General features: G+C 40.9%; 2 protein-coding genes across 2 annotated transcripts in view; one reads left to right on the top strand and one right to left on the bottom strand.

The window, feature by feature from the left end:
• The window catches only part of EFHC2 (EF-hand domain containing 2), a 170,368-nt gene that overhangs the window by 93,261 nt on the left and 51,933 nt on the right, over nt 1–25,174 (bottom strand). The window contains exons 3-4 of the mRNA XM_080653503.1: nt 13,989–14,139; nt 1,128–1,351 (exon numbers count right to left, since the gene is read on the bottom strand). Coding sequence (XP_080509629.1) covers nt 1,128–1,351; nt 13,989–14,139 — 375 coding nt within the window. The remainder of the gene's footprint in view (nt 1–1,127; nt 1,352–13,988; nt 14,140–25,174) is intronic.
• Nucleotides 22,462–24,312, top strand: LOC308239460 (putative deoxyribonuclease TATDN2; the record flags this gene model as incomplete). Its single annotated transcript, XM_080652265.1, has 1 exon — nt 22,462–24,312. The coding sequence occupies one exon, from the start codon at nt 22,462–22,464 to the stop codon at nt 24,310–24,312; it is 1,851 nt and encodes a 616-aa protein (XP_080508391.1).

The following is a 25,174-nucleotide window of genomic DNA, read 5'->3' as shown; positions in this document are numbered from 1 at the left end:
AAATGTTCTATATCTTGATTTGGGTGTAGATTACATGGGTGTATGTATTTTTTTTAAGACTCATACAACTATATACTTAATTTCTGTGAATTTTACTGTGTATAACCATACTTCAATAAAAAGAAAAAAGGAATCTCTAGCTGGTTTGGCTCAGTGGATAGAGCATCAGCCTTCAGACTGAAGGGTCCAAGGTTTGATTCCGGTCAAGGGCACATGCCGGGTTGCGGACTCAATCCCTAGAGGGGTTGTGCAGCAGGCAGCTAATCAATTCTTCTCTCTCATCACTGATGTTTCTATCTCTCTCTCTCCCTCTCCCTTCCTCTCTGAAATCAATTATATATATATATATATATATATATGAACAAATGGCAATAATGAAAATCAAGTAAGAAGGAAAAAATTTGAGTTCAAATCCTAGAAAGAACATTGGCTAGGTATGTGACCTTCTACATGACACTTGCCCTTTTGGGTATTCAGATTATTTTAGAAAGCATAATATTTGGACCAGGGGGTCATTAAAAAAAACTTTAGAAAGAAAACAATGATATAACCAACACTTATTCTTTCCTCCCTACACTAATTGGGGTCATACTTTTCTTTCATAATGGGGGTACATCAGAATCATGGCCCTTCTCACTCCTCCAGAACATCTCTGTATCTGATGCCACCATAAGGGGAGCTGGGAGTCCCAAGGAAGAAGGAAAAAAGTCAAAGATGTACCCAAGGCTTGGTTCAGTAAATCAGTAGAAAAGAAGCAAACATTTTTCCCAGAGATAGGGAACTAAAATGGGAAAAGACAAGCCAGGTAAGTGTGGATTCACTGTCAGAGACAACAAAACCAATTGTGGGCTCTTAGAAATTGTCCCATGTGGGTGGCTCGCTGAAGACTCCTACTGCCTGGAAGGAAGTCTCCATGAAGAGAAGTGCGGCCAGGGGCAGTGAGTGAGTCTTTCTAGCACTGAGGCTGACAGCCAGCGTTCCCTCCAGCCCAAAGGACAAGTGGACAACTCCAGCAACTCTTGCCCTCAAAGTTCTTTCACATCTGCATCAGAAGTAACCAATACCCTCTACTGACTGAAGGGATACTCATTCTGAAGAAAAGAACTCACGATGCATCAACTTCTTACCTCTCTCCGCAACTTTGTGTAAGGATCATCTGGACACTTTCCCGGGGGGTTTAATTTGACTCCTACTTTCTTCAAAAAGTTTTTTGTGAATGGATTACAGTCATAAATCTTGAAAGTCCGGCCATAAAAGACAACGTCTATGTTGATATTGAAATCATATACAGTATAAAACTTTTCAACATCAGGAGGTGGGAGAGGAATCCGGTGACGCCGGATGGAAGTCCCTGTGGTGTGAAATAAAATACAATTGTTTCATCATGCGGCTAACAAGGAAGAGGTCACAGCACATATCAGTAACAGCCCCGAATGCTTTCCTACAACAGTGATCTGGGCAAAGGGCTATTTCTTGGAGGCAGCATTAGTATGTTCAAACTCTGAGGAAGCCAGAAGAAGCTGAGACTTCTGAGGTCCAGAGTTATTTGACCAGTCTTACATATTATTAGAATTGCCCAAGTGGTACTAGGGAAGTACTTTAATAAACCATAAAGACTAGGGTAGGAGGGAAGAAGAAGGCATAAAAAGTGAACTAATACACCAGACACTGCCATCATGCCTTTTCCCAGAACAAGCATGGTCACTTTCACCCAATGTGAGCACACTAAAAAAGGCACTAAGAGTTCGCCATGGCAACAGCTTGCGATGATGCCTTTTTCTTCCCAGTTTCTGGGTGTCCCTTCAGGTCTTGTGTTCTAAGCTGTGAGAAATGGAGGGTGTGGGAGGTCTCTGATATAACATTGTAGAGGAAGGAAGAGACAACAACTTTGACGGTGTGAGCACCGACCACCTTAAATGGCAGTTACTGGAAGAAATCCACTTGAACTGAATTGGAGGGTGCTGCATGGCCTGCCGTGCTGGGTGTAGGGTTCACATCCTCACCAACTGAGGGTCTGCATCTGTGTGTACCCTGCCATTCAATGCTGAAGCCACTGAAGTTGATGTGACACCAGCAGTGTGATTAATGACAGATTTCTTAACTCTAAGATTGCTATACAAATTATCTGATACCTCTTATGGTTGTTGCCAGGATTGAGTAAAATACATGTAAAACACTTAGCATTCATTTATTTTTTAAAATATATTTTTATTGATTTCAGAGAGGAAGGGAGAGGGAGAGAGAGAGAGATAGAAACATCCATGATGAGAGAGCATCATTGATCGGCCGCCTCCTGCACACCCCCTAGTGGGGATCGAGCCTGCAACCCAGGCATGTGCCCTTGACCGGAATCAAACCTGGGACCTTTCAGTCCGCAGGCCAATGCTCTATCCACTGAGCCAAGCCGGCTAGGGCTAGCATTAGTTTATAATAAGCATTCAGTGGAAGTTAGCTGCTGCTATTGCAATTGTTCTGTTCACTTATTCACTATAGTATCTTAAACACTTCGTACAATGCCTTGAACACAATAGGCATTCAAAAGTATGTGTTGATATACTCTGGTTTCTTTTCAGACCATATACATCTTCTACCTTTTACAAAAAAAAAGTGTGTTGAATAATTCTGTCATCATTTCAAAAATCAAAGCAATAAGACCCCAAAGCAGATTGCTTACACAAAAAGCATACTCGTGGCTCAAAAATATAAGGTAATAAGCTGCATTATGGTAGGTGACAACACTATGATTTACAGCTCCTATAAGCATATATGACTTCATGCTGCTTTGAAGCTTTGTAGAATCTTCTTTCCTCTACCACCCTCTTCTCTCTTCTTCTTCCTCTATAGCTTCTATCTACCTCCACCCAACTATACCCACAAAATGAGCATTATCAGAGGCTTCATAGTTTTGCTCTGGGACAAAGGTTCTGATCTCATCCCATATTTTACTTCCAACCCTATAATGCCCCTTCACTTCTCCTCTTGAAAATATGGACCCCCAACGCCTAAGTACACTCAAAATGGCGGTTTGCCACTGGATTCCCTTCCTAGATTAGGGTCCATCAACACCACATCATACCAGGCAACTTACCCAAACACTGATGAAACCTGTTGTCAAGAACTGTTTACAGTTTGCGATTTTATCCTACTTGAAAGCTAATGAGTTAGCCTGCCAAACATTCAAGAGATGCTTTGGTTATAAACAAAGGGCAGTTTATTAACAGCAATACTAGTAACAAAAACATCAGCACTTTTTGCACCAGTTTCCTGAGCTTCAATTCCCACAAGTGATACCAGGTCCTGGTAACTCCTGAACACACAGTGGGTTACAGGAGAGGAACCCTGAGCTTAGGGAATCCAAATCTTTTATAATGGGAAACAATCATTCCTGCCTTTTGTCTCAGAGGAAGACGTTGCTTTTATTAGACTAGAGAGTAAGCATGTCTGCGCTTTGTTATGGAATGAAACACCACCTCTATTTTCCAAGGTTATGAGCAAATCGGTAACTTACTCCAGAGGGAGATACTATCTTTGTCTTCCAAAGCTGTTTGCTATATAAACACCCTTGAACAGAGAGTAGTTGGTGCATCTGCTTACAAGATCTACAGAATTGCAAGATACCCATAGAGAATTATCTCTCAACATAGCTGACTAACTTAGGCCTGACAATCTACTTTAAGAGTAAAGAGGCCTGACTGGTATGGCTCAGCAGTTGAGCATCGACCTAGGAACCAAGAGGTCACCAGTTCAATTCCAAGTCATGACAAGGGCACATGCCAGGATTTTAGCTTCATCCCCAGTTGGGCGGCGGGGGGGGGACATGCAGGAGGCAGCTGATTGATTATGTTTCTCTATCATTGATGTTTCTATCTCTTTATCTGTCTCCCTTCCTCTCTCTCTACGAAATCAATAAAAACATACTTTTACAAAAAAAGAGAAAAGACAAGCATAGCAAACTGAGGTTCTAATGGCTCAAGAAAAATTGGCTTGTGTGACCTCTGTATAGAAGTGTTTCAGTATAAAAATGTTAAGCAATCTTCTTCATTTTATATAGCACTCAGAATGGCACCTTTACCCAAGTCTAGAAATACTCATTAAGTATTCATTACAATTTATTAGGGAGCATTTAATGAATATCTTTATGTGCCAGGTACTGTGCTAAGCTCTGTTCCATTATTCTACTAATCATCTTTTCACTCTGTTGAAAGAAAATTTACTGAAATCATTTTCATCTTCTTTTCTTTGTAGCAATTTTTAATTACTTGGTACATTAAATTAAAATAATAAAACTATAAAATTAGAACTGGTCTTCAATATTTTTAAATGTACTACATAAAAGATGAAATAATTTCACTGCAAAAAATTACATTTCAATTAGCCTTTAATTCATGCCACTGAAAATAGTATGCAAATTACTTAATCATTCAAGATTAGACATTTAAAACAAATTGCATACTTACACATCTCTGAAAGCATGGGCATTTCAGGTATTTTCAGGAACCATTATATACCTCTTTAAAAATACTTACATTGTAACAGTTTTTTAAAATACATAAGATTTATTCAGTAGCCAGGAGCTTCTTCAGAAATTCCATCTATCTTGCATTTGTACTTTATTATAAAAATCCAAATAAGCAATTTCTGTTCAGTAAAGATTTTAAATAGAAATCCTGTATTTTCCTAGGTGGGAAGAACTAGCCTACCTACTGAGCTTTCAAATAATAATCATCATCATAATTATCATAGCCCTAAAGTATGCTTTCACGTACATTTTCTCATTTAATCTTCAATAATCCCATGAGGCAGATAATGCATGAAATATAAATATTCAGTTTATGGATAAGAAAACCAAAGCTGGACTAGCTGTGACGTGCCTAAGGTCACGCCCTAACAAATGGCAGAAAATGATCTTCAACCTGGTTTTTCAAGCTCAAAGTAAATACCATTACTTTCCACAGTTTGCACTGAACTATATCTCACTGTACTGAAGCCACAAATTAATTAAGTGAAGGAAGGTCGGAGTTTTATAGGCAAAACAGAACAGAAATAGGGAGAACTGGCAGCGACCATGAAAAGGAGAGAGAGATGATCAAGCTGCTCTTCCCTTAGGAGCCTGCATATCCCAGGCCCCCACACTCTTTCTTATCTTAGCTCCCATACTTCTTTCACCAGATGGTTTTCAGGAGTTTTTCATGGTAACAGAAGCAGATCTGACCATCCAAGGGTTGGAAAGAGAAGGCAGGTCTAAGGCTGAATAAAAAAAACTTTAATAACAAGAAATCCAAAGTCACAATTCCATGTTAATCAGAAAACGAATGTGGGCCATTTGAAATGCAGAGTTGCACATGAGAGCCTTCAATAATATATTCAAGGGTTCTCTCAACTGTGTCCTTTGGGAATTGAAATTTCTATTTATTGATAATGTGTGTGTTTATAGTCTTCCATGATAAATGACGGAAACCCCATCAGCAGGAATTTGTTCTGGAATATCAAAGAAATGGGCAGGATGCCATGTCTTTGGCACACACTGAAAAACACTCAAGATCATCAGGGTATAAAATAAAAATAATGGTACAAAATGGAAAAACAACAGAAGCACTATATTTGCCCTTTAAATCTTTAGATGTTTACCTTCTGCACTGTCCCAAGTTGGGCAGATGTCCAGGCTCAGATACCTCCTTTTAAGCTCTTCCTTATCTTGATATTTTACATCCCTCTTCCAATTTTTAAAGGCCCTGCTATCTGATTATACTCTGCAAGCTTTAACTTTCTAACATCTCCCTGTGGTTTAGATCAAAATGATGATAGATCCCTTTATGTTTAATGTGTTTTCATTTCACTCAGTTGGGATTTGCTTTAGATCTTTGCTCATATCACTAAATTTAGTTTTTAGGAATTTACCTCCCAGAATTAAGTATGTTGAGTTCATTTTAGTAACATTGTAGACCTAGGATATATCCAATGAAAACAAGAGCTGGTTCTTTGAACGACAAACAAAATTGACAAACCTTTAACCAGACTCATCAAGAAAAAAAGAGACAGGACCTCAATAAATAAAATTAAAAATGAAAGAGAAGTAGCAACTGATCCCACATAGATACAACGGATTGTAAGAAAATACTATGAAAAACTATATGCTAACAAAATGGACAACCTGAGTAAAATGGGTAAATTTCTAGAAACATACAATCTTCCAAAACTGAATCAGGAAGAATCAGAAAATCTGAATAGACCAATTACAACTAAAGAAATCGAAGCAGTAATAAAAAATAAAAATAAAAACTCTCAGCAAACAAAAGTCCTGGACCCAACAGCTTCAGGAGCAAATTTTACCAAACATTCAAAGAAGCTAATAACTATCCTTCTCAAACTATTCCAACATATTTAAGAGAAGAGAAAACTCCAAGCTCATTTTATGAGGCTAGCATTATCCTAATTCCAACCCCAGATAAAGACAATAGAAAGAAAAAAAAATTACAGGCCAATATCCCTGATGAATATGGATGCTAAAATCCTCAACAAAAGATTAGCAAACTGGATCCTGCAATACACTGAAAAGATCATACACCATGATGAAGTGGGATTCATTCCAGAGAGGCAAGATTGGTACAATATCCGCATATCAATAAACGTGATACATCACATAAACAAAAAGAAGGGTAAAAACTACATGATCATATCAACAGATGTAGAAAAGGCACTTGATAAAATCCAGTACCCATTTATGATAAAATTGCTTATTGAAGTGGGAATACAGGGATCATAGCTAAGCATAATAAAGGCCATATATAATGTTACATATCATGATAACATCATACTCAGTGGACAAAAACTAAAAGCATTTCCCTTAAGAACAGGAATAAGATAGGGATGTCCGCTTTTACCACTCTTATTCAACACTAGAGGCCCGATGCACGAAATTTGTGCAAGGGGCTTAGCCCCCGCCATTGTGGCTTCATCCAGAAGATCATCTGGAAAGACATCCAAAAGGACGCCTGGTCTAATTAGCATATTACACTTTTATTATTATAGATAGTACTGGACATCCTAGATCAGTGTTCTTAACCAGGGATACACTAAGAACCAAGTTCTAGACACCAGGCCTACAGAATCAGAAATTCTGGTGGTAGGTCCAGAAGATTCTAATTATCTCTCTCAACTGAAAACTGGTATAGCCTTATCAGAATATCATAACACATTTCTAATCATTATCATTTCTTTAGCATAGATTAGTTTGGACTTGGTAGTATTTGACAAATGATTTTTCTGTTAGACAATTGGAGGTAAAACTATTGGGGTTAACCTCTGATATTCTTGGCTTAGTGTAAATTATTTCAACTACATTGCAACAAATTCTACAAATATAACATACCTAACCAAAAAGAGAATAATGTCTTGGCAAGAAATGAAAGCAAGCCTTGAAGTGCAACAGTGATTTGACTTATAATACACATATATCTCTCTGACAGCCAGGATTCAGGAACATTAAAAATAAGTTCTGATTAGAAGCTGCATATAACTGAATGCCCATTACGCACCTTGCTAAGGGATGCTTCTTTGTTTTTGGCTTATTCTAAACTCCCCTCTGGCTAAAAACTTTACATGATAGGAGAGGCAACTAAAAGGGAGGCTAAATCCAGGTGCACGAATTTCTAAACGTTCTGCTCCACAAAAAAAAAACAAGCAAACAAACAAGTGTATGTGATCTCCTAGTTCAGTCGGCAAACTCATTCGTCAACAGAGCCAAATATCAACAGTACAACGATTGAAATTTCTTTTGAGAGCCCAATTTTTTAAACTTAAACTTCTTCTAACGCCACTTCTTCAAAATAGACTTGCCCAGGCTGTGGTATTTTGTGGAAGAGCCACACTCAAGGAGCCAAAGAGCCGCATGTGGCTCGCGAGCCGCAGTTTGCCGACCACTGTCCTAGTTCATTTGGAAAATATTGAAACCCTTTACAGGAACACCATCAGTGTGCAGCACCTAAATGTGACCCCTAGCCCCTTCCCAGGGCCCACAGGCACATGAAAAGCAGTCCCAGACCACTCAAGACACAACTGAAAGAAATACTACCTACCCCATCCCAGGTCTGAGCCACTGATTCATTAAGTGTGTTTTCTTTTCGCCGGTTTTTTAATTTAGAAAAGCCTAAAGAAGGTATTTAAATTATCTTGCAGAGTATCCTCTGTTCAAACAGACTTTCCCTCACAAAAATCATCATATTAAATTTCAAGAGAGACTGGTTTCTCACTAAACAAAGCTTGGTTATTCGTGTTTGCTTTCCACGGGCCTTGCTAGAGCCCATCAGGTATCTTCACTCTGCTGACAAATTCGGTCTCGTTACATATCATGATTACTATGTATCCTATACAGACCCCTTGAGCTGTGTCTTCACTCAGGGAAATAACCTGATCAGAATGAGCCAATCAGAAATTCTGAAATTTTCAAAGGATACTTTAGAATTGTCTTTTACTCAGGGTGTTTTTTTTCTTCTGAATGTTTATGAATAACATTCCCTACTACTTACATAAAAATTACTTTCAAATAAATCATTATGACTATCTTCAACTTGCCTTTGGAGTCTGCCTATCTGAGATTTGAAATCAAGAGGGTGAAAAATTGAAAACTCTTAATAAAAGCCTTTCCAAGGTCCTCAGAAAGGATCTTGCAATTCATTTGTTTTCTTGGATAGTTTAATAAAACCAAGACTCACTGGACAGGTGCCAGTGAGCTCCAGGAATATGAGTTTTCACTTAAAAATAATAATAAAAATCAATGCAAGTCACTAATGCAGGTTCGGGATGTCCTAGACTTCCTGTCCATCACTTGTGTAAATTTGGTGTCATGTAGGGAAGGTAATCAAAAATAAGGAAGGCTTATTTAGAGAATATCAGAGTAAAGCATTTAAGTGTAAACTTACAAGAAAACATTTTTTTTACTAAAACAATACGTCACTTACCTAATATACACACTTACGTAAAATACATGCTCATGGAAATTAAAAATTATAAATTTTCTTTCTTTTCTGAAACAATTCTTCAAGCATTTTCTAATACATTATTGTAAATCTTTAAAAACTGCCTTATACATGTTAAAAAATGACTCTAAAGAGTCAGAGACCTCTTATCCATTTACAAAATAAAATGTCATACTTTCAAAGTTAAAAATTTGTGAAAACCTTTTTTAAAATATCAAGGCTGCCTTAGCTGGTTTGGCTCAGTGGATGGAGTGTCTGTCTGCAGACCAAAGTGTCCCAGGTTCGATTCTGGTCAAGGGCACCTACCTCAGTTGCAGGCTCCTCCCAGGCCTGGGCCCTGGTCAGGACGTGTGGAGGAGGCAACCAATCAATGTGTTTCTCTCACATTGATATTTCTCTCTGTCTTTCCCTTTCTCTTCCACTCTCTATGAAAATCAATGGAAAAATACGTCTGGGTGAGGAATACACACACACACACACACACACACACACACTTGCATGCATACTAGTGGCCCGGTGCACGAAATTCATGCACGGGGGGGGGGGGGGTGTCTCTCAACCTGACCTGCACCCTCTCCAATCTGGGGGATCGGGCCTAAACCAGCAGTCAGACATCCCTCTCGCAATCTGGAACTGCTGGCTCCTAACCGCTCACCTGCCTGCCTGCCAGATCACCCCTAACCACTCTGCCTGCTGACCTGATCGCCCCCAACTGCCTCCCTTCTGGTCTGATCACCCATAACTGCCCCCCTGATGGCCTGATTGCCCCCAACTGCCCCCCTGCTGGACTGATTGCCCCCAACTTCCCTCCCGCCAGGCTGCTCGCCCCCAACTTCCCCCCCTGCCAGCCTGATTGCCCCCAACTACCCCCCGCCAGCCTGCTTGCCCCCATATGCCTCCCCCCCTGCTGGCCTGCTCACCCTCAACTGCCCCTGCCTGCTGGCCTACTCTCCCCCAACTGCCTCCCCACTGGCCTGACCACCCCCAACTGTCCTCCCCTCCTGGCCTGATCGCCCCTAACTGCCTCTACCTTGGCCCTGCCACCATGGCTTTGTCCGGAAGGTCTCCTGGAAGGTCTCCCAGTCTAATTAGCATATTACCCTTTTATTAATATAGATATGTGTGTGTATGTGTGTGTGTGTGTATGTGTGTATATGTGTGTGTGTGTGTGTGTGTGTGTGTGTGTGTGTGTGTATATATATATATATATATATATATATATATATATATATATATATAAAGGCATTTCAATATTTCCTAAAAGATTTACCATTAAATCATAAGTTATTCAAATGAAAAGACCAGGGAGTAGAGAACATATCAGTTAAAACACAATGAATAATGAGGACAGCTCATATTGCCTCCTCAAACCAATTCTCCCTTCTCCCTCCACTAGTAAAATAAAGCACAGACACCAAATCAAATCTTCTTCCTCTTTCCACCACCTCAACAGCAGCTCTATTCCAACATGGTGGAATAAGCCTAATTGTATTCATGATCTGGACACCCCTAATTCACAGTCCACATCTCTAGTCTTGACTTTTTCCCTGAAAACACATATCAAGGTTCCACCTGCCTGGTGGGCATCACCATACAGATGTCCCAACACACTTTCGAAGTCCTCATGACCCAAACATACCTCAGTCCCAAACCCAATGCTGCTCCTTGCTCCATGCTCCTGGGCTTTATTAATGCATCAACCACACAGTGAGCTCTGAGGCAATCATTTAAGGCTCAGATGGAGCAAATTATCTCTCTAAGCCTGTTTCCCTTTCTGTAAAAACCGACAATGACCTATTTTAGATGGTTGTTAGGGGATTAAGTAAGATAATGATAAAGTAGACACTTCCTCATACTGTGTATTTAAGCACTTCTCACGGCCTATCAACTCTGCCAACCAAATGTCTATAAAATCTTTCTCCTATTTTCTATTTCTACCATCAAAGTCCTGGTCTGAACACTCAGCATTTCTAACCTAAACAATTGCAAAACTCTTGGACTAGTCACCTGTTCCCTTCTCTCTCTCTAAACCTGCTTGCCTATAAGCTCCACAAGATATGAGTATAACAGGTCTTATTCCTTTTCCATTTCCCCCAAAACAAGCATAGTGCCTGGCAGAGAATACATTGGCAATGCTGACTGACTCCAATTCATCATCCAGACACAATGAAGCCATGCTCTAAGAAAAAGTTCAATCACCCAGCCAGTATTGCTCAGTGGTTGAGCATTGACCTATGAACCAGAAAGTCACGGTTCAATTCCCAGTCAGGGCACATGCCCTGTATTGGGGGAGGCGCAAGAGGCAGTTGATCAATGATTCTCTCTCATCATTGATGTTTCTATCTCTCCTTCCCTCTCCCTTCTTCTCTGAAATCAATAAAAATATATTTTTAAAAATTAAGTAAAACCTCAATCCCTTGAGCATTGAAGGAAGTCCTTTGCATACTGACTCATCACCAGCTTATTCTCAAGGTCCCCAAATTCCTCTATTTCTCCCCCTAGAACCCAGCATAGTATATCAATATGAAGGCACTAAGCCCAATAAGTAGCAAACAAAAAGTTTATTCGACATAGGCAGAAAATCATAAAATGTGTTAATAATGATAAATAGTAAGTAAAGCATGTATATATTAAACAGAGAAAGAAAGGTATGGAAGGACCAAGAGATAACGAATTTTCAGTATATATTAAGTATACATGAGGCACCTGGGTTCTAAATATTCATCATACACTAATCTACAAGATATAGTAAATATTCATGAGTACTCAATATTCATGAGGCCTTAATTCGGCCACTCATCCATTGGTGACACACATTCTGGCCCCATGTGTCCTTTGCCCAAGAAACAAAAAAAAAAGTCTCTACTATTCAGCAGGTGTATTGGTGAGCTGCAGCTGTGGCCAGGCCCACTGTCCCTGCATCTCTCTGATACACTATGTGCCATTACCCAAAGATCCCTTCTGTCTTTGGTCCTTTTTTAACTTCCACTCTGGTCTCCCAACCACACTAATTAGCAGGAAGGGCTGATGCAGCAGAAAGAGACAAATAGGACCATTGTTTACCCCAAGATTCAGGCAAGGTGGTCATTCCACTCGCTTTTACCCTGTCCTAAGTGTGTGAATCTACCTCATCTCTTCCCCCTTGGTTCTTGCTATGTATTTAAAATCATTTTAATGCATCATGTGATTGATGGCATTTTAATTTGGCCCATGAGGCTTCTGTTCTGTGGTCTCTGGAAAGCCCATATGCATGCTTATTGGAAGCCACCATTGCACCAAGGTAATATCCCTCACTATACTCTGGCTGCTTTGTAGGAGGCGCAGAAATGGAATCAGAGAGATCTATTAGGCAGCTACTCCATTATTCTAATCAAGAAATAAGGTTATCCAGGGTTACAATGGTAGCAAAGGGGACAGAGAAACATGAACAGATTCAAGATACGTTTTGCTATGAAAATAAAGAACAAAGATGGTGGGAATAAACAACAGGAAAAGTAAATGAAGTAGAGATGATAGTCAGAGAAGGCAATTTCAGAGCCTAAGCTATTAGAGATGGCAATACTCAGAAAGACAAAGAGATAATAATATACCCAAGAATCATGGTTTGTCAGAGATCAAAGGGGCCTTGGAAGGTCATCGACACCAAACACCAAACGTGTGACTCCCTTCCTATAGCTCTACTAACTGTTAGTGAAAAATAACCCCTGACCTGCTCCCAGGACCATCCATCTATACCAATTACCAAAACAAATATGTGACTCCCTTCTCCACCCAAGCCTGACGATGCTCATTCAGAGCCATCCACTAAACGTTCTGGCAGCTCTCTTTCAGAAAATTATTCCTCTTACTGAACTGGATTCTGATCTATTAGAACCTGTCCTTGAGGATAGAGAAAATTAGGTCACCCCTCCTCCACATGATATCCCTTTAGATTTCTGAAGACATTTATCAGGCACACCTAAGTATTCCCTTTAAAGATTTTCCATTTCAATAATTTGCCTTATATATGACAATTTTCAGTTCTTTCCCCATCATGGTTGCTATACACTGAAGGCATAAAGCACTCAGTATTGTCCTGAGTGATTGACTAATAGCATAAATAGAAGAAATCCGTCACTTCCCTTGATCTCTGCCATGCTTCTAATAATGCCACCCAGGATTAGCTTCTCAGGTGGCCACATCACAGAGTTAACTCTTGTCTGGTAGAAGTGGAGTATGGATAAAGATGACTGGCGTACATGGGGTGAAAGAACAATAACCCTCTGTCAAAGTATCATCAAAGTCTGTGGTTAACGGGTATGAGGATGAAAGGGTAGTTGAAGCAAATGGCAGTAAATTCAAGAAAAGAGTGAATACCGATCTGGAATTGGCAGTAGAAAACAATCCTCTCTCTTCCCTTGAGAGTGTTGTGAAGGAAGTAATATGATCATAGCAAAAAGACCAAAATATCTAAAGAAAGAAGTCAGACATGGGAGAGTTTGCTCATACTAGAACATCATCTGAAAGGATACAAGTATGTCACAGAAGAGTGAGAGAAGTGGCCAATGTTGAGGTAGGGAGCAAGAAATCTGGTAAGTCACTATTAGTAAATACAAGCTAATAGCATGTGTATATTTATATTCACCATTGCCAACAAGTTAGACACATAAGAAGTAGCATGGGGTCTTTTTTTTTTTTTTTTTTTTTTGGTTAATCCTCACCCAAGGACATTTTTCCATTGATTTTTAGAGAGAGTGGAAGGGAGAGGAAGAAGACAGAAAGAAAGAAACATTGATGTGAGAGAGACACATCAATTGGTTGCTTCCTGCACTCGTCCTGACCTGGACTGGAGAGCAAGCCTGAAACCAAGGTACTTGCCCCGGATGGGAATTGAACCTGGGACCCTCCAACACTCCATCCACTGAGCCAAACCAGCTAGGGCAGCATGAGGTCTTTTTAAAAAGCTACAGAAAGATAGTATATAAAGGCAGAAGTTTAAAAATAAAGAACTATAACTCTGCTTTAAATAGATACCTTGAGGCAGTCCGCTATTTTTCATCTCTGGTTCATTTACTTGAATTGTGTCATCTTCAAGGTAGAAGTAGATTTTATAGCGTCTTATTCTATACTCTTCTATCCTTTTATCATCCATTTCAGCTTCTTCATAGGCATCAAAAGATAATACCTGTTGGAATCATAATTAGAAACTAAGAGATAAAAGAATTCAGCAAACTTAAAATCAATAAAGCTACTTACTGTCCATAGCCTTTTTGTTACTGTGAAGAAAAAAAGTTGAGGCTATTTTGCAAGAAGATATTCTACACATCAGCTATGATAATGAATATACAATCCAGATTTCAATATATAAACATTATTTTATATTTTCATCACCATCTGGTTTTAATGAGTAAATGATATTAAAGCAATAAATCATCATTCATCTCTACCATAAATTGAACTGTCTGTCTTTGTAATTTCACAGTGGGATTCTATATGTATGTGCTTTAAACAAAATAATATTCTTTCTCATAAGATAAATATAAGTTTTGTCATTTTTCCCCATTAAAAATAACACAAAACTACCTTGGTTCTAGGATAAAATTATCCTGACTTCTGGTCCTGCTGATTGCTTGCCTTGAGAGCAATTCCAACAGGCATATCTAAAATTCTTCTAGTATACCAGAAACCCCACCTTATACTTCTTCAGGAACCTCTAAGAACCCAGCTCAATGCCAGACCCAGTCTCGTCTCACATTGTGTTATGTGTTTGGGTGGGTGGGTGGGTGGGACACTCAGGTAGGAAAGGTAGATTATAAAGTAGTTAGTAAAAATCAGAGATAGTCAAAAATACCCTTGAATACCCTTAACCACTGAAACTGTGCCTCATTCAGTAATACAACACAGCCCAATTTTCTCCCATGTTGAATGAAGCAAAGGCCTCTTGTTGAAGAGTAGTTGAAATAGCTTCGTTAGGCTTAGGTGCCATGTTGTATGGGGTGGGGGGGGGGGTAAAGTATCTTTAATGATTGGAATAATTATCAAATGGTGAGATGCTCACATACTGAGAAAAACATGGTAATTGAGGACAACTAAGAGAACAGTAGATTTAGGCTACCATTTTAAGCTTTACCTGGGGCACAGGCTACTTGAAAGCTCCATTTTAATATTCCCTTTGCTCCCATTTTTTACCAATTTTTATCATTAAAGTTGCAAAATTTAATTCTGCATATGGTGTAACATCAGGGTAATTCAAAATGGACAATATAATAGATATGAGTGAGTCTGTTTGGGTGGTCAGTTATCCTAGTTAAGAATACACTGAGTGGCCAGATTATGATGATCTCTGAACGCATAATAATCTGGCCACTCAGTGTATATCCTATATAATAAAAGGCTAATATGAAAATTGTCCCCTCGACCAGGAGTTCAACCAGGAGGCAGGCTGGCCAACCGCCCATGTCCCCTCCCCCTGGCCAGGCTAGCCAGACCCCACCCATGCACAAATTCATGCACCGGGCCTCTAATATATATATACTGAGTGGCCAGATTATTATGCATTCAGAGATCATAATAATCTGGCCACTCAGTGTATATGTTTGGGGAGTGTTGAGCAAAATTCTATCAAAAGCCCACACTTTAGAAGGAGCTGATAAAATGCGCCAGTAGTTTATCTCTGATCAACACAGGAAGCTTTGTTAATTACCATAAAGGATTATAGAAGTGAGTTTTAGTTAGTGAAATAATTACATTCAAAATGAAAAAAATCAGTTACAAATATTGACTAGGCACTGTCTTTACCAGTTCAGATTCTAAATATCTAGTAAGCCCAGAGATTTATATCCTTCAAATGGCACCTTTGCTTCATTCCAAGATGGTCCCATGTTCAGCTGCTTTCTTGGGGAATTCATCTGGCCTGATTCCATTTAGACGTTAGCTAAACTCACGACTATAATATTGTCATATTTATGTTGAGTGAATATTTCTGGTAAGATGCTATTGGATGGATACAGGGTTTCCTTCTGGGGTGATTAAAATGTCTTGGAACTATGCCCTACCCAGTTTTGCTCAGTGGATAGAGCTTTGGCCTGCAGACTGAAGGGTCCCAGATTCGGTTCCACGTCAGTGCACATGCCCCGGTTACCAGCTTGATCCCCAGGAGGAGGCATGCAGGAGGCAGCCAATCAATGATTCTCTCTCATCATTGATGTTTCTATCTCTCTCTCCCTCCTCTCTGAAATCAATACAAATACATTTAAAAAATAAATAAAATAAAATGTCTAGGAACTAGAAAGAGGTGATGGTTGTACAACACTGTGGATATACTAGATGTCACTGAATTGTACACTTTAAAATGACTAATGTTTTATTTATGTATATAAATTTTACCTCAATTTGGGGGCAGGTGGGTGGGTGTATGCTATAAGGAGTCAATGGGAGAAAAAAAGGGAACATATTTAGTACTTTCAAATATAAATATTTTAAATAAATAAAAATTAAAAATTATATTGGACACCAAACTGTGTTGGACATGTTAAAATGGTGAATTTTATGTTGTATGAATTATATCTCAGTAAGAAAAAGTAGGGGGTGAGAAGATGTTGCCGGAACACCTAAAAGGACAACAGAGCTGAGGTTTTATTAAGCTTTCAGTAAATGTAGCAAGGGAGAACAGAAAATGTGCCCTTCCCCCCACCCCCCAGAATGTGCCACTTTGGCAAGTGGGTTATTTCAAGCTGAAGACTTGAAATAGGGGCCCAACAGACTCAGGACAATAGGGGCCCAACAGACTCAGGAAGAACTTTTACTTCCCACTTAACTACCTAAAAGAATTTAGATAGGGGCCCTGTACCAGGAAGAGAGCTATTATCAGAGAAAACTTTTTAAATCAGAAAGATTTATCTGCATGGCATGGCAAACATTTGTTTACCAAACATTTGATCTGCCCAACTTCCTGTGAATTGTTCCAATCTCCTTTGAAGCCCCAGAGCCCTACCCTCTTCTCCTTAGCTCGAGATGGATGTAAGCCTCAATTTCCTTTCTACCAGGAAGTCTCATATTTTTATGGGGCTGCCATATATACAAAATTTGTTTTCCTTCTGTTAGTCTGTCTTAAATCAGTTTAATTACTAGACTAGCCAAAGAACCTAGAAAGGAAGAAGGGAAAAGTTTTCTGAAATTTATCTTTTAGTAATTGGGTCAGAAAGTATAGAGAAAATATTTATAGCTCTCACCTACTTCTATGTATTGAATATATATTTATTAATGACCTGAAATATAGTTGTCCTATATAATAAAAGGCTAATATGCAAATAGACCGAACGGTGGAACAACTGGTCACTATGACGTGCACTGACCACCAGGGGGCATGTGCGGAACATAGCCAGCATCAGCCGTGGTGGGATGGTGGAGCAGGTGAGCAGGGGCGTCAGACAAAGACAGGGTGCTGGTTGCTGTCATCAGGGCAAGCCTCTGGTGGTTATTGAAAATTCTTTGCTCCCACGCACCGCAGTCCTGCCTGGCACTCGCACCTGCTACTGGCACTAGCCCCGCTCATACCCGCTGCCAGCACCCAGCGCCGGCCCCAATCGCTTGGCACTGTCAGTGGGTGCGAGCAGCAGCTGCCGGCCCTGATCACTCCTCAGGGCTTCTCCACCTCCCCCTGCTCCTGAGGGGCAATCGGGACCAGCAGCTGCCTCTCGCACCCGCTGCTGGCGATGGTCCTGCTCGCACCCACTGCCGGTGCCAGAACTGCTGCTCACACCCACTGCCGGCACCAGCCCCACTTGCACCTGTAGCTGGCACCAGAGCTGCCGCTTGCACCTGCTGATGGCACTGGCCCCAATCGCTCCACAACGTCAGTGGGTGCAAGCGGGGCTGGTGCCGTCAGTGTGTGGGAGTGGGGCTGCCAGCAGGGGGACTGGGGCCACGGCAGGAGGGGCCAAGTGGGGGCGCGGAGGATGGGCCAAGACCCACCCCTGTGCCCACTGCAGCCTCGCAGCCCACAGTTCCTTTCAAGGTGCACGAATTCATGCACTGGGCCCCTAGTGAATATATATTTATGAATGATATACTGATATATATTTATGATATATATTTATGAATGACCAAACTGATATACATTGATGAATGACCAAACTGGCATAGATCAATTGACAACACGGTCATGTATGTAATCATTAAATATTCATCAATCTAATGATGAATTAAAAGTGAGTAAAGGATGCCAAATGGAAATAAAAAGAAAAAAATACATCATTTTAGACTGGGCTTCAATATTTCTAGAAGAGGGATATACTGATAGTTCATGTTCTGGTTCCCTGAGAATACAGGGCTGCAGAACTCCACCATGAAAGTGAAGGGGAGCACAATCTGTCACCTCAAAATATGCCTATTTGGCATAAGGATTATTTTAGGGTGGTTATTTTTAAGAAACTGCAGACACAGGGGAAGCTCTGAAAACTGAGTAAAAGTTACCCTTTTGTAAGAAACACTTACATGTATAAGGAAAATCTCCATGTGCAAGGGTGTTCTCTCTGTACCAATTAGAGAAGAATGACTTAAATCTACACAACAACTTTCCCCTTGCTTACTGTGCCTTTCCCGATAACCTCCTCTAACTGGCCTTCCCCTTCCCTCCACACCTTGTGTTTTTAGCTAGAGATGATATTTAAGGTGTTGGTTTGCACCATTACTGGGAGTTCCAGTTTACCTGGGGTCTCTCCCATGTATACAGGTGGCAGCCATTGCTGACAGAGGCCTCTGATGCCCTCTGCATTTCAGGAAAAGACACAGACTGAGATTTCAACCCCTGTACTATCCCCCTGCATGCTTACACCCTCTGAGTCAACCACTGCAAGGATGTTCCTGGTTTTGTCTTTTCACCAATGAACTGAGACCTGCCCCAACTTGCATAAAACAGACCGAATTGGCAACTTGGGCAGAACCTTTCTCTATAAAAGGCAGCAACTTTCTCTATAAAAGGTGGCCTTCTCTTTTGTCTCAGTGGAACACAAATTAGGTTGCTACCTGAATCTGTGTCTCCCAGGCTACAGCTCTTTTGTTCAAATAAATGCTTTCTTTTATTTATTACACTATAAAATTAATTTTGGTTTACATAATCATTGTGCTGAGAATAAATTGAAAAATACAAGTATTAATTCTAATAAAAATTTAAATATATTTTTATTGATTTCAGAGAGAAAGGGAAAGGGCGAGAGAGATAGACACATCAATGATGAGAGAGAATCATTGATCCGCTGCCTTCTGCACATCCCACACTGGGGATCGAGCCCACAACCACTAAGCCACGCCGGCTGGGCTAAAATGTTTTAAACGTACCAACCTATAAGATACAGGCAAACCTATAAATCTTGGGTAAATTATTTGATTTAGATTACTATATAAGAGAACTTGAACTTAGCCCCGTCGGCGTGGCTCAGTGGTTGAGCATCGACCTATGAACCAGGAGGTCACTGCTCAATTCCCGGTTGGGCACATGCCGGGGTTGTGGGCTCAATCCCCAGTGATTCTTTCTCATCTTTGATGTTTCTGTCCCTCTCTCCATCTCCCTTCCTCTCTAAAATCAATATAAATATATTTTTTAAAAGAAAGTTAACTTAGTTAAATGTGCTAACAGCAATTCTCGACCTTGACTTCCCATTAGGAACTTAAAAAACAAACAAAAAAAAAAACAAAAACAAAAACCAGAGCCACGCCTAAGTAAATTATATCAGAATCTTGGGGTGGGTAAGAGTGGCATCAGTATATTTTTAAAGTTCCCCAAGTAATTCTGAAATTCAGTCAGAGTTCTGAACCAGTGAGCAATGAACTGAACAAAAATTTTTGAAAGTGCAAAACTTTGTCAGAAGGAAAACAAGCAGAAAGCAAAAAGGATAAAAGCAAACAGATGCATTTGAAAGAAGAAAAACAACTGCAACAAACAAAACCAAGTTTTTTAAATAAATGAAATAGATCAGATTCTAACAAAGATGATCAAGAAAGAATATAAATAATGAAGTAGTACATGACATATAGAGATGCAGTAAGTTATAAGTTATCTTATTATGATAAATTATACAAGCTTTTATGAAAGAGAAATTTAAAGCCACAATTAAAGAGATGATATTTCTGTAAGAATTGTGAACTATCAAAACACATGAATAAACTAATAACCAAATAAAAAGTGAAAAAAATTACCCAAATAATTGCCCCAACAAAGGCTCCAACCAATATGATTCACTAATGGATTCTTTCAAACTTTCAAGAGAAAGAAAATTTCCACAACATTATATAACTCCCCCAGGATACCAAAAATAATAAAATAGCATGAAGGTGAATTGCAGTGCCTGATAGTCTTACCATTAAAAAAAAAAAAAAAAAAAAAAGGAAACTGTGAAGCAATAATTCTCACCCTGGCTGCACATTAGAATCACCTGTAGAGCTTTTTAAACTGATGCTTGGAACACACACACACACACACACACACACACAAACACACACACACACACACACACACACACACACAGAATGAAATCGGAATCTCTCAGAGTGGGCCCAGGAATCAGTGATTTTTAAAGTTCCTCAGGTGATTACAATGTGCAAGGCAATGTTGAGAACTACTGCTCCAGAGCAATTTCACTACGTATGATTTATAGAGCAAAGATTCTAACTAAAATACAAGCAAATAGAATTCAAATCCGTAACAGTTATAAGCCACCCACACACACAAAAAGCAGCATTTTCCTCACAGATTTAAAAAATGTTTACAGATTAATACAATAAGGGCAAATATAGGAGTGTGTCAATAAATAAAAGGAAAATATTCACTCTAAGAAATTATCAGGTAACTGCAAATTAAAATAACAGTGAGTCACTGATTTTGTTTGTTTCTTCTATTAAATGTACCTGGCAGGATTACTGGATGGGATGTTAAATTATTACAATTCTTCTGGGACCATGTGGTGTTATAAAGAGACATTTAAAATTCCTATACTTCTCAGGAACTTTATTTCTGGGCATAAACCCAAAGAAGAAAAGCAAAATATGGAGAAACATGAGCAAAGATGTTCTTTGCAGCATTTACTTTTGTTAGAGAGAAAAAACTAGAGTGAGGGAACTTAAATGGTTAACCAAAATGAAATGAAATGTCTGGTGAATTATGGCACATCTATGTACTCTTGGATTATGAGGAAAGCACTAGAATGATTTTTTTAAAGACTATGCAGCAATACAAAAAATATTTAGGTTATGTAGCAATGTTGAGTGAAAAAAACAGGATTGAAAATGGCAGCATACTACAAAAACTATGGTTTTGAAAGCACGTATGTTTTAAAAGCTGTAACTATGTGTTTGTTTTTTGGGTTTTTTTTTTATTTCTTTATTGATTAACTATGTTTTTTGAAAAGAACACGGGGGGGAAAGGGAACGAAGGGCAAACAATGGCGGCAGCTCCTGGGGTAGACTGACCTGAGGGAAGTCGGGAAGGTTCCTCGCAAACCGCTCCCTGCCATACCCTCCCCCCAACCCCACTCCTGCCCTGACTCCCCCCACTTCCGCCGACTCCCCCCATTCTTCCATACGCAGGCCACCATCCCCCTTGCCCCCTTGGTTGAAGTGAGTGCTTCCGGTGGAAAGGACTGGTGGGTGGGGCGAGCTGTGCTCTACTCCCTCACCCCTCCCTCCGGGAACTAGATTCTGCAATGTCCTCCTTCACAACATTGGTGGCTTGAACCTCTAAGCCCAGGTTAAGAGTGCCCTGTAAGGCACCTTGCAGTATTTTCAAGGGATTCAACATTTCAGAAAAGTCTTCTATTTCAAACCACATGGAGCTTTGGACCCCCCGCCCCGACCCCAGCTCATCCCCACCCCCATCCCCAACCGGAAGTGCCTGAATGTCCTGGAAGTGCTTTGATATACCGGAAGAAGAAGGTTCTGAGTCATCTCGAAGCACACCGTGGGCTTGGACGCCATACTGAGCCTTCGGTGAATCCGCCTTGAGACTTCTCCTACGCATTAAATCACAAATTTAGTGCGAGGCCTTTGACATTTCTGGAACACTGAGAACTGTGATGGGCAGGTGAAGGAAAGCGGACCCGTCCGTAGCCATCGGACGGGTGCAAAGTCAAACACCACAGGAACGCCACAGAGGTAGGGTCCCCAAGCAAACGCAAATGACTCTGGGAGCCCATTGATGTGGCCCTCTCCAGCTGGCCACCGCTTAGCTCTGCCTGACATTCAGGAGAGGCTAGCAGCCCTGAGTGACTGAAAGCCCAGAGGAGGACCTTGTGGCCTTCAAGCCGAGGTTTTTCCAGGGGCTCAGCCTGCCAGGGAAATTCCTCCTATTCCTCAGGCCCAGATGTGGGTGGAGCGGCCTCCAAAGACTGCCTAATTCGGAGCGCTTTGGGTTCCTTTTGTCTGAAACCCCCTGTGCCCCCTCCGCGACCCACCCACCCACCCCGTACGCGCTAACCGCCACGCGCTCTGCCCTGCCGGCGCCTTTCTAGGAAAAATGGCTTCTCGAGACGATGCCTACAGCTTTAAAGCTAATTCCAAATACAGTTCCTATAAGTCTATGAACTCTGAATCTGCAGCCAAAGCTGAGAGTCAAAATGGTAACAGTGAGCAGCCAAACAAGTCTTGGAGAAGGTACGGTAGACGGCAACACCAAGGCTCTTCGCTGACCTATGGGTTAGCTATCCAGAGCACCTTGGAAAAATCAGTATCAAAAGAAAAAGGAGAGGCTGCCACTAGTACCAAACCGAGCATAGGAGAGCATCCCAATTCTGGTGAAAGACCAGCTAGTGCGGTCACCTTTGCTCCTCAGAAAAAGCACATGTCGGGGCCAGGGGTCAAGGAAAAGATGGTAATAAATGTCAGCAACTTGAATGACAGAAAAGTGTTTATATATCCTCAGGAGCAATCCAGTGAGAAGCCACTTGGTGACTCAAGAGTAGTCATTTTTGAAAAGGGCTCTACGGCCTTAAAATTTCTGGGCAAATGTGACTCTCATTCAGAAATCCAAAAGCATACTGAAAGGGGTGTCATGATTAAGCACCCCTCTTCAGAAAGGGAATGCTCTAATGTGAATGACATTTCTATAGTCAGATTCTGTCAGGAGGGGCGAGGCTCACTGAGTCTCTCAAGAATTTCAAAGCCTTCCTCCTTCACCGCTAACCGTGTCATGTACCAGCCTCCTTTGTACAGTGGTCCTTTACTTAACTATGCCAGCTACTGGACCAGCAGTCCAAAGCCTTCTCACTATCCCTCCATGGGCACCAGCAGCAATAATATAGCCCAGACTGGGAAGAGCAGCTGGAGCTTCTTAAGGAATTATTCCTCCAACCCTGCAGTGTGCTCTCAAAACTGGTCCAGAGACCTGCAGGCAGCAGGGCAAGGTTATGTCCAGAATTCTTACTCATTTCATTTCACCAGAAGGTCAGAAGCCATGGTGATGGAGAAAAGAGCATTCCAAGAGCAGACACTATCATGTTCTGGGGGAAGATATGCATGTAGTTCCCTGCCAAGGAGGCACTGGGAGCAAAGCCTAAAGGAGGGTTTCATTGATACCCACTGTCACTTGGATATGCTGTATTCCAAGTTGTCTTTCAAAGGGACTTTTGCCAAGTTCCGAAAAGTATATAGCAATTCCTTCCCTAAGGCATTTCAGGGCTGCGTCTCTAATTTCTGTGATCCTCGCACAATGAAGGATGGCCTATGGGAGATGCTGTTGAGTGAGGATCTGGTTTGGGGAGCCTTTGGCTGTCACCCCCATTTTGCACGTTATTACAATGACTATCAAGAAAGAAATATTTTGCAAGGCTTACGGCATCCCAAGGCTGTAGCTTTTGGAGAAATGGGCTTGGATTACTCTTATAAGTGCACTACACCTATCCCGCAGCAGCACAAGGTATTTGAGAGACAGCTGCAGCTGGCTGTGTCCCTAAAGAAGCCCTTGGTGATCCACTGCCGAGATGCTGACCACGATCTGCTGACCATCATGAAAAAGTGTGTGCCTCCTGACTACAAGATCCATAGGCATTGCTTCACTAGCAGTTACCCAGTCATTGAGCCCCTTTTGGAGTACTTTCCCAACATGTCTGTGGGCTTCACAGCAGTCCTGACTTACCCTTCTGCCTGGCAGGCCCGGGATGCTCTGAAAAAGATCCCACTGGAGAGAATTATTGTGGAAACTGATGCACCCTACTTCCTTCCTCGTGGGGTTCCCAAAGGCTTTTGCCAGTACTCTAATCCAGGCATGGCCCTGCATACAATTCAAGAGATGGCCAAAATCAAAGAACAGCCACTCTACCATACCTTAGCCACCTTGCGTGAGAATGCTGTTCGCCTCTACAATCTTTAAGCAAAGAGAGCACTGTCAGGAGTCTCCTAAAAAAAGGAGACCAACCCATTGACAACATAGACTTGATTTGAACTCTGCCTGTATCCCAGCTCAAGGATGTGTTCAGCAAGCCCAATGGCACAGAAACAAACAGGACATGATCGTTTCAAACTCAAAACCTCTTCAGAAGACTTCTGCTTCTGGCTGGTAGGATGCAGTACAATGGGATGGGAGGAGGGATAAGGGGATCTCCCCTTGATTTTATCAAGGTTTTTCCTCCCAGCCGGATTGTGCCAGCGTAATCATTCGGGAAGAAGAATTCCATTGGGTATGAGTTTGCTAATCCAAATTTGTGTTCTCTGCAGCCAGGGTTTTTGAGCAGTTGGTGAATAAAATCACCTTCTTGTCTTTACAAAATAAGAAAAGAAAGCGAGGAATGTTGAAGTTTGAAAGTGAGCTAGGTGATTTGTGCTGTTTATTCTGTAAATTTATTTTTATAGGAATTCTATAATCCATATGGTTTGTTGTTACATTCATAAATTCAGTGACTGTTCAACTTTCAATTTCTTGTTTCTAAAGATAAACCGGCAATAGCATTTCATCTAAAAGGAAATTGATTTAGATGAAAATTGGTCGGTTAATAGTCATAATGTGCCAAGGTGGGGGGGGGGGGCTATGGAGGAGCTTGGAATGATAGGGGCCAAACTGGTTTTGAATCTGAACCAAGCTCCCAAAAGTTGTATTAATTCCAAATCTCTGCTGGTAACCAGTATATAATAGCAACTGTTCATTCACATTGCTCTGATTCTTAATGAGATCTAAATATGTATCATTTGGTTCTCAGCTCAAAAGCCTCCTCCACAGAGAAGCCCTCCCTGACTAC

This window comes from Plecotus auritus (assembly GCF_963455305.1).
Source record: "Plecotus auritus genome assembly, chromosome: X".
Lineage (NCBI taxonomy): Eukaryota > Metazoa > Chordata > Mammalia > Chiroptera > Vespertilionidae > Plecotus > Plecotus auritus.
Note: the sequence above shows the minus strand (reverse complement) of the source record. Positions and strands in the feature narration are given on the sequence as shown.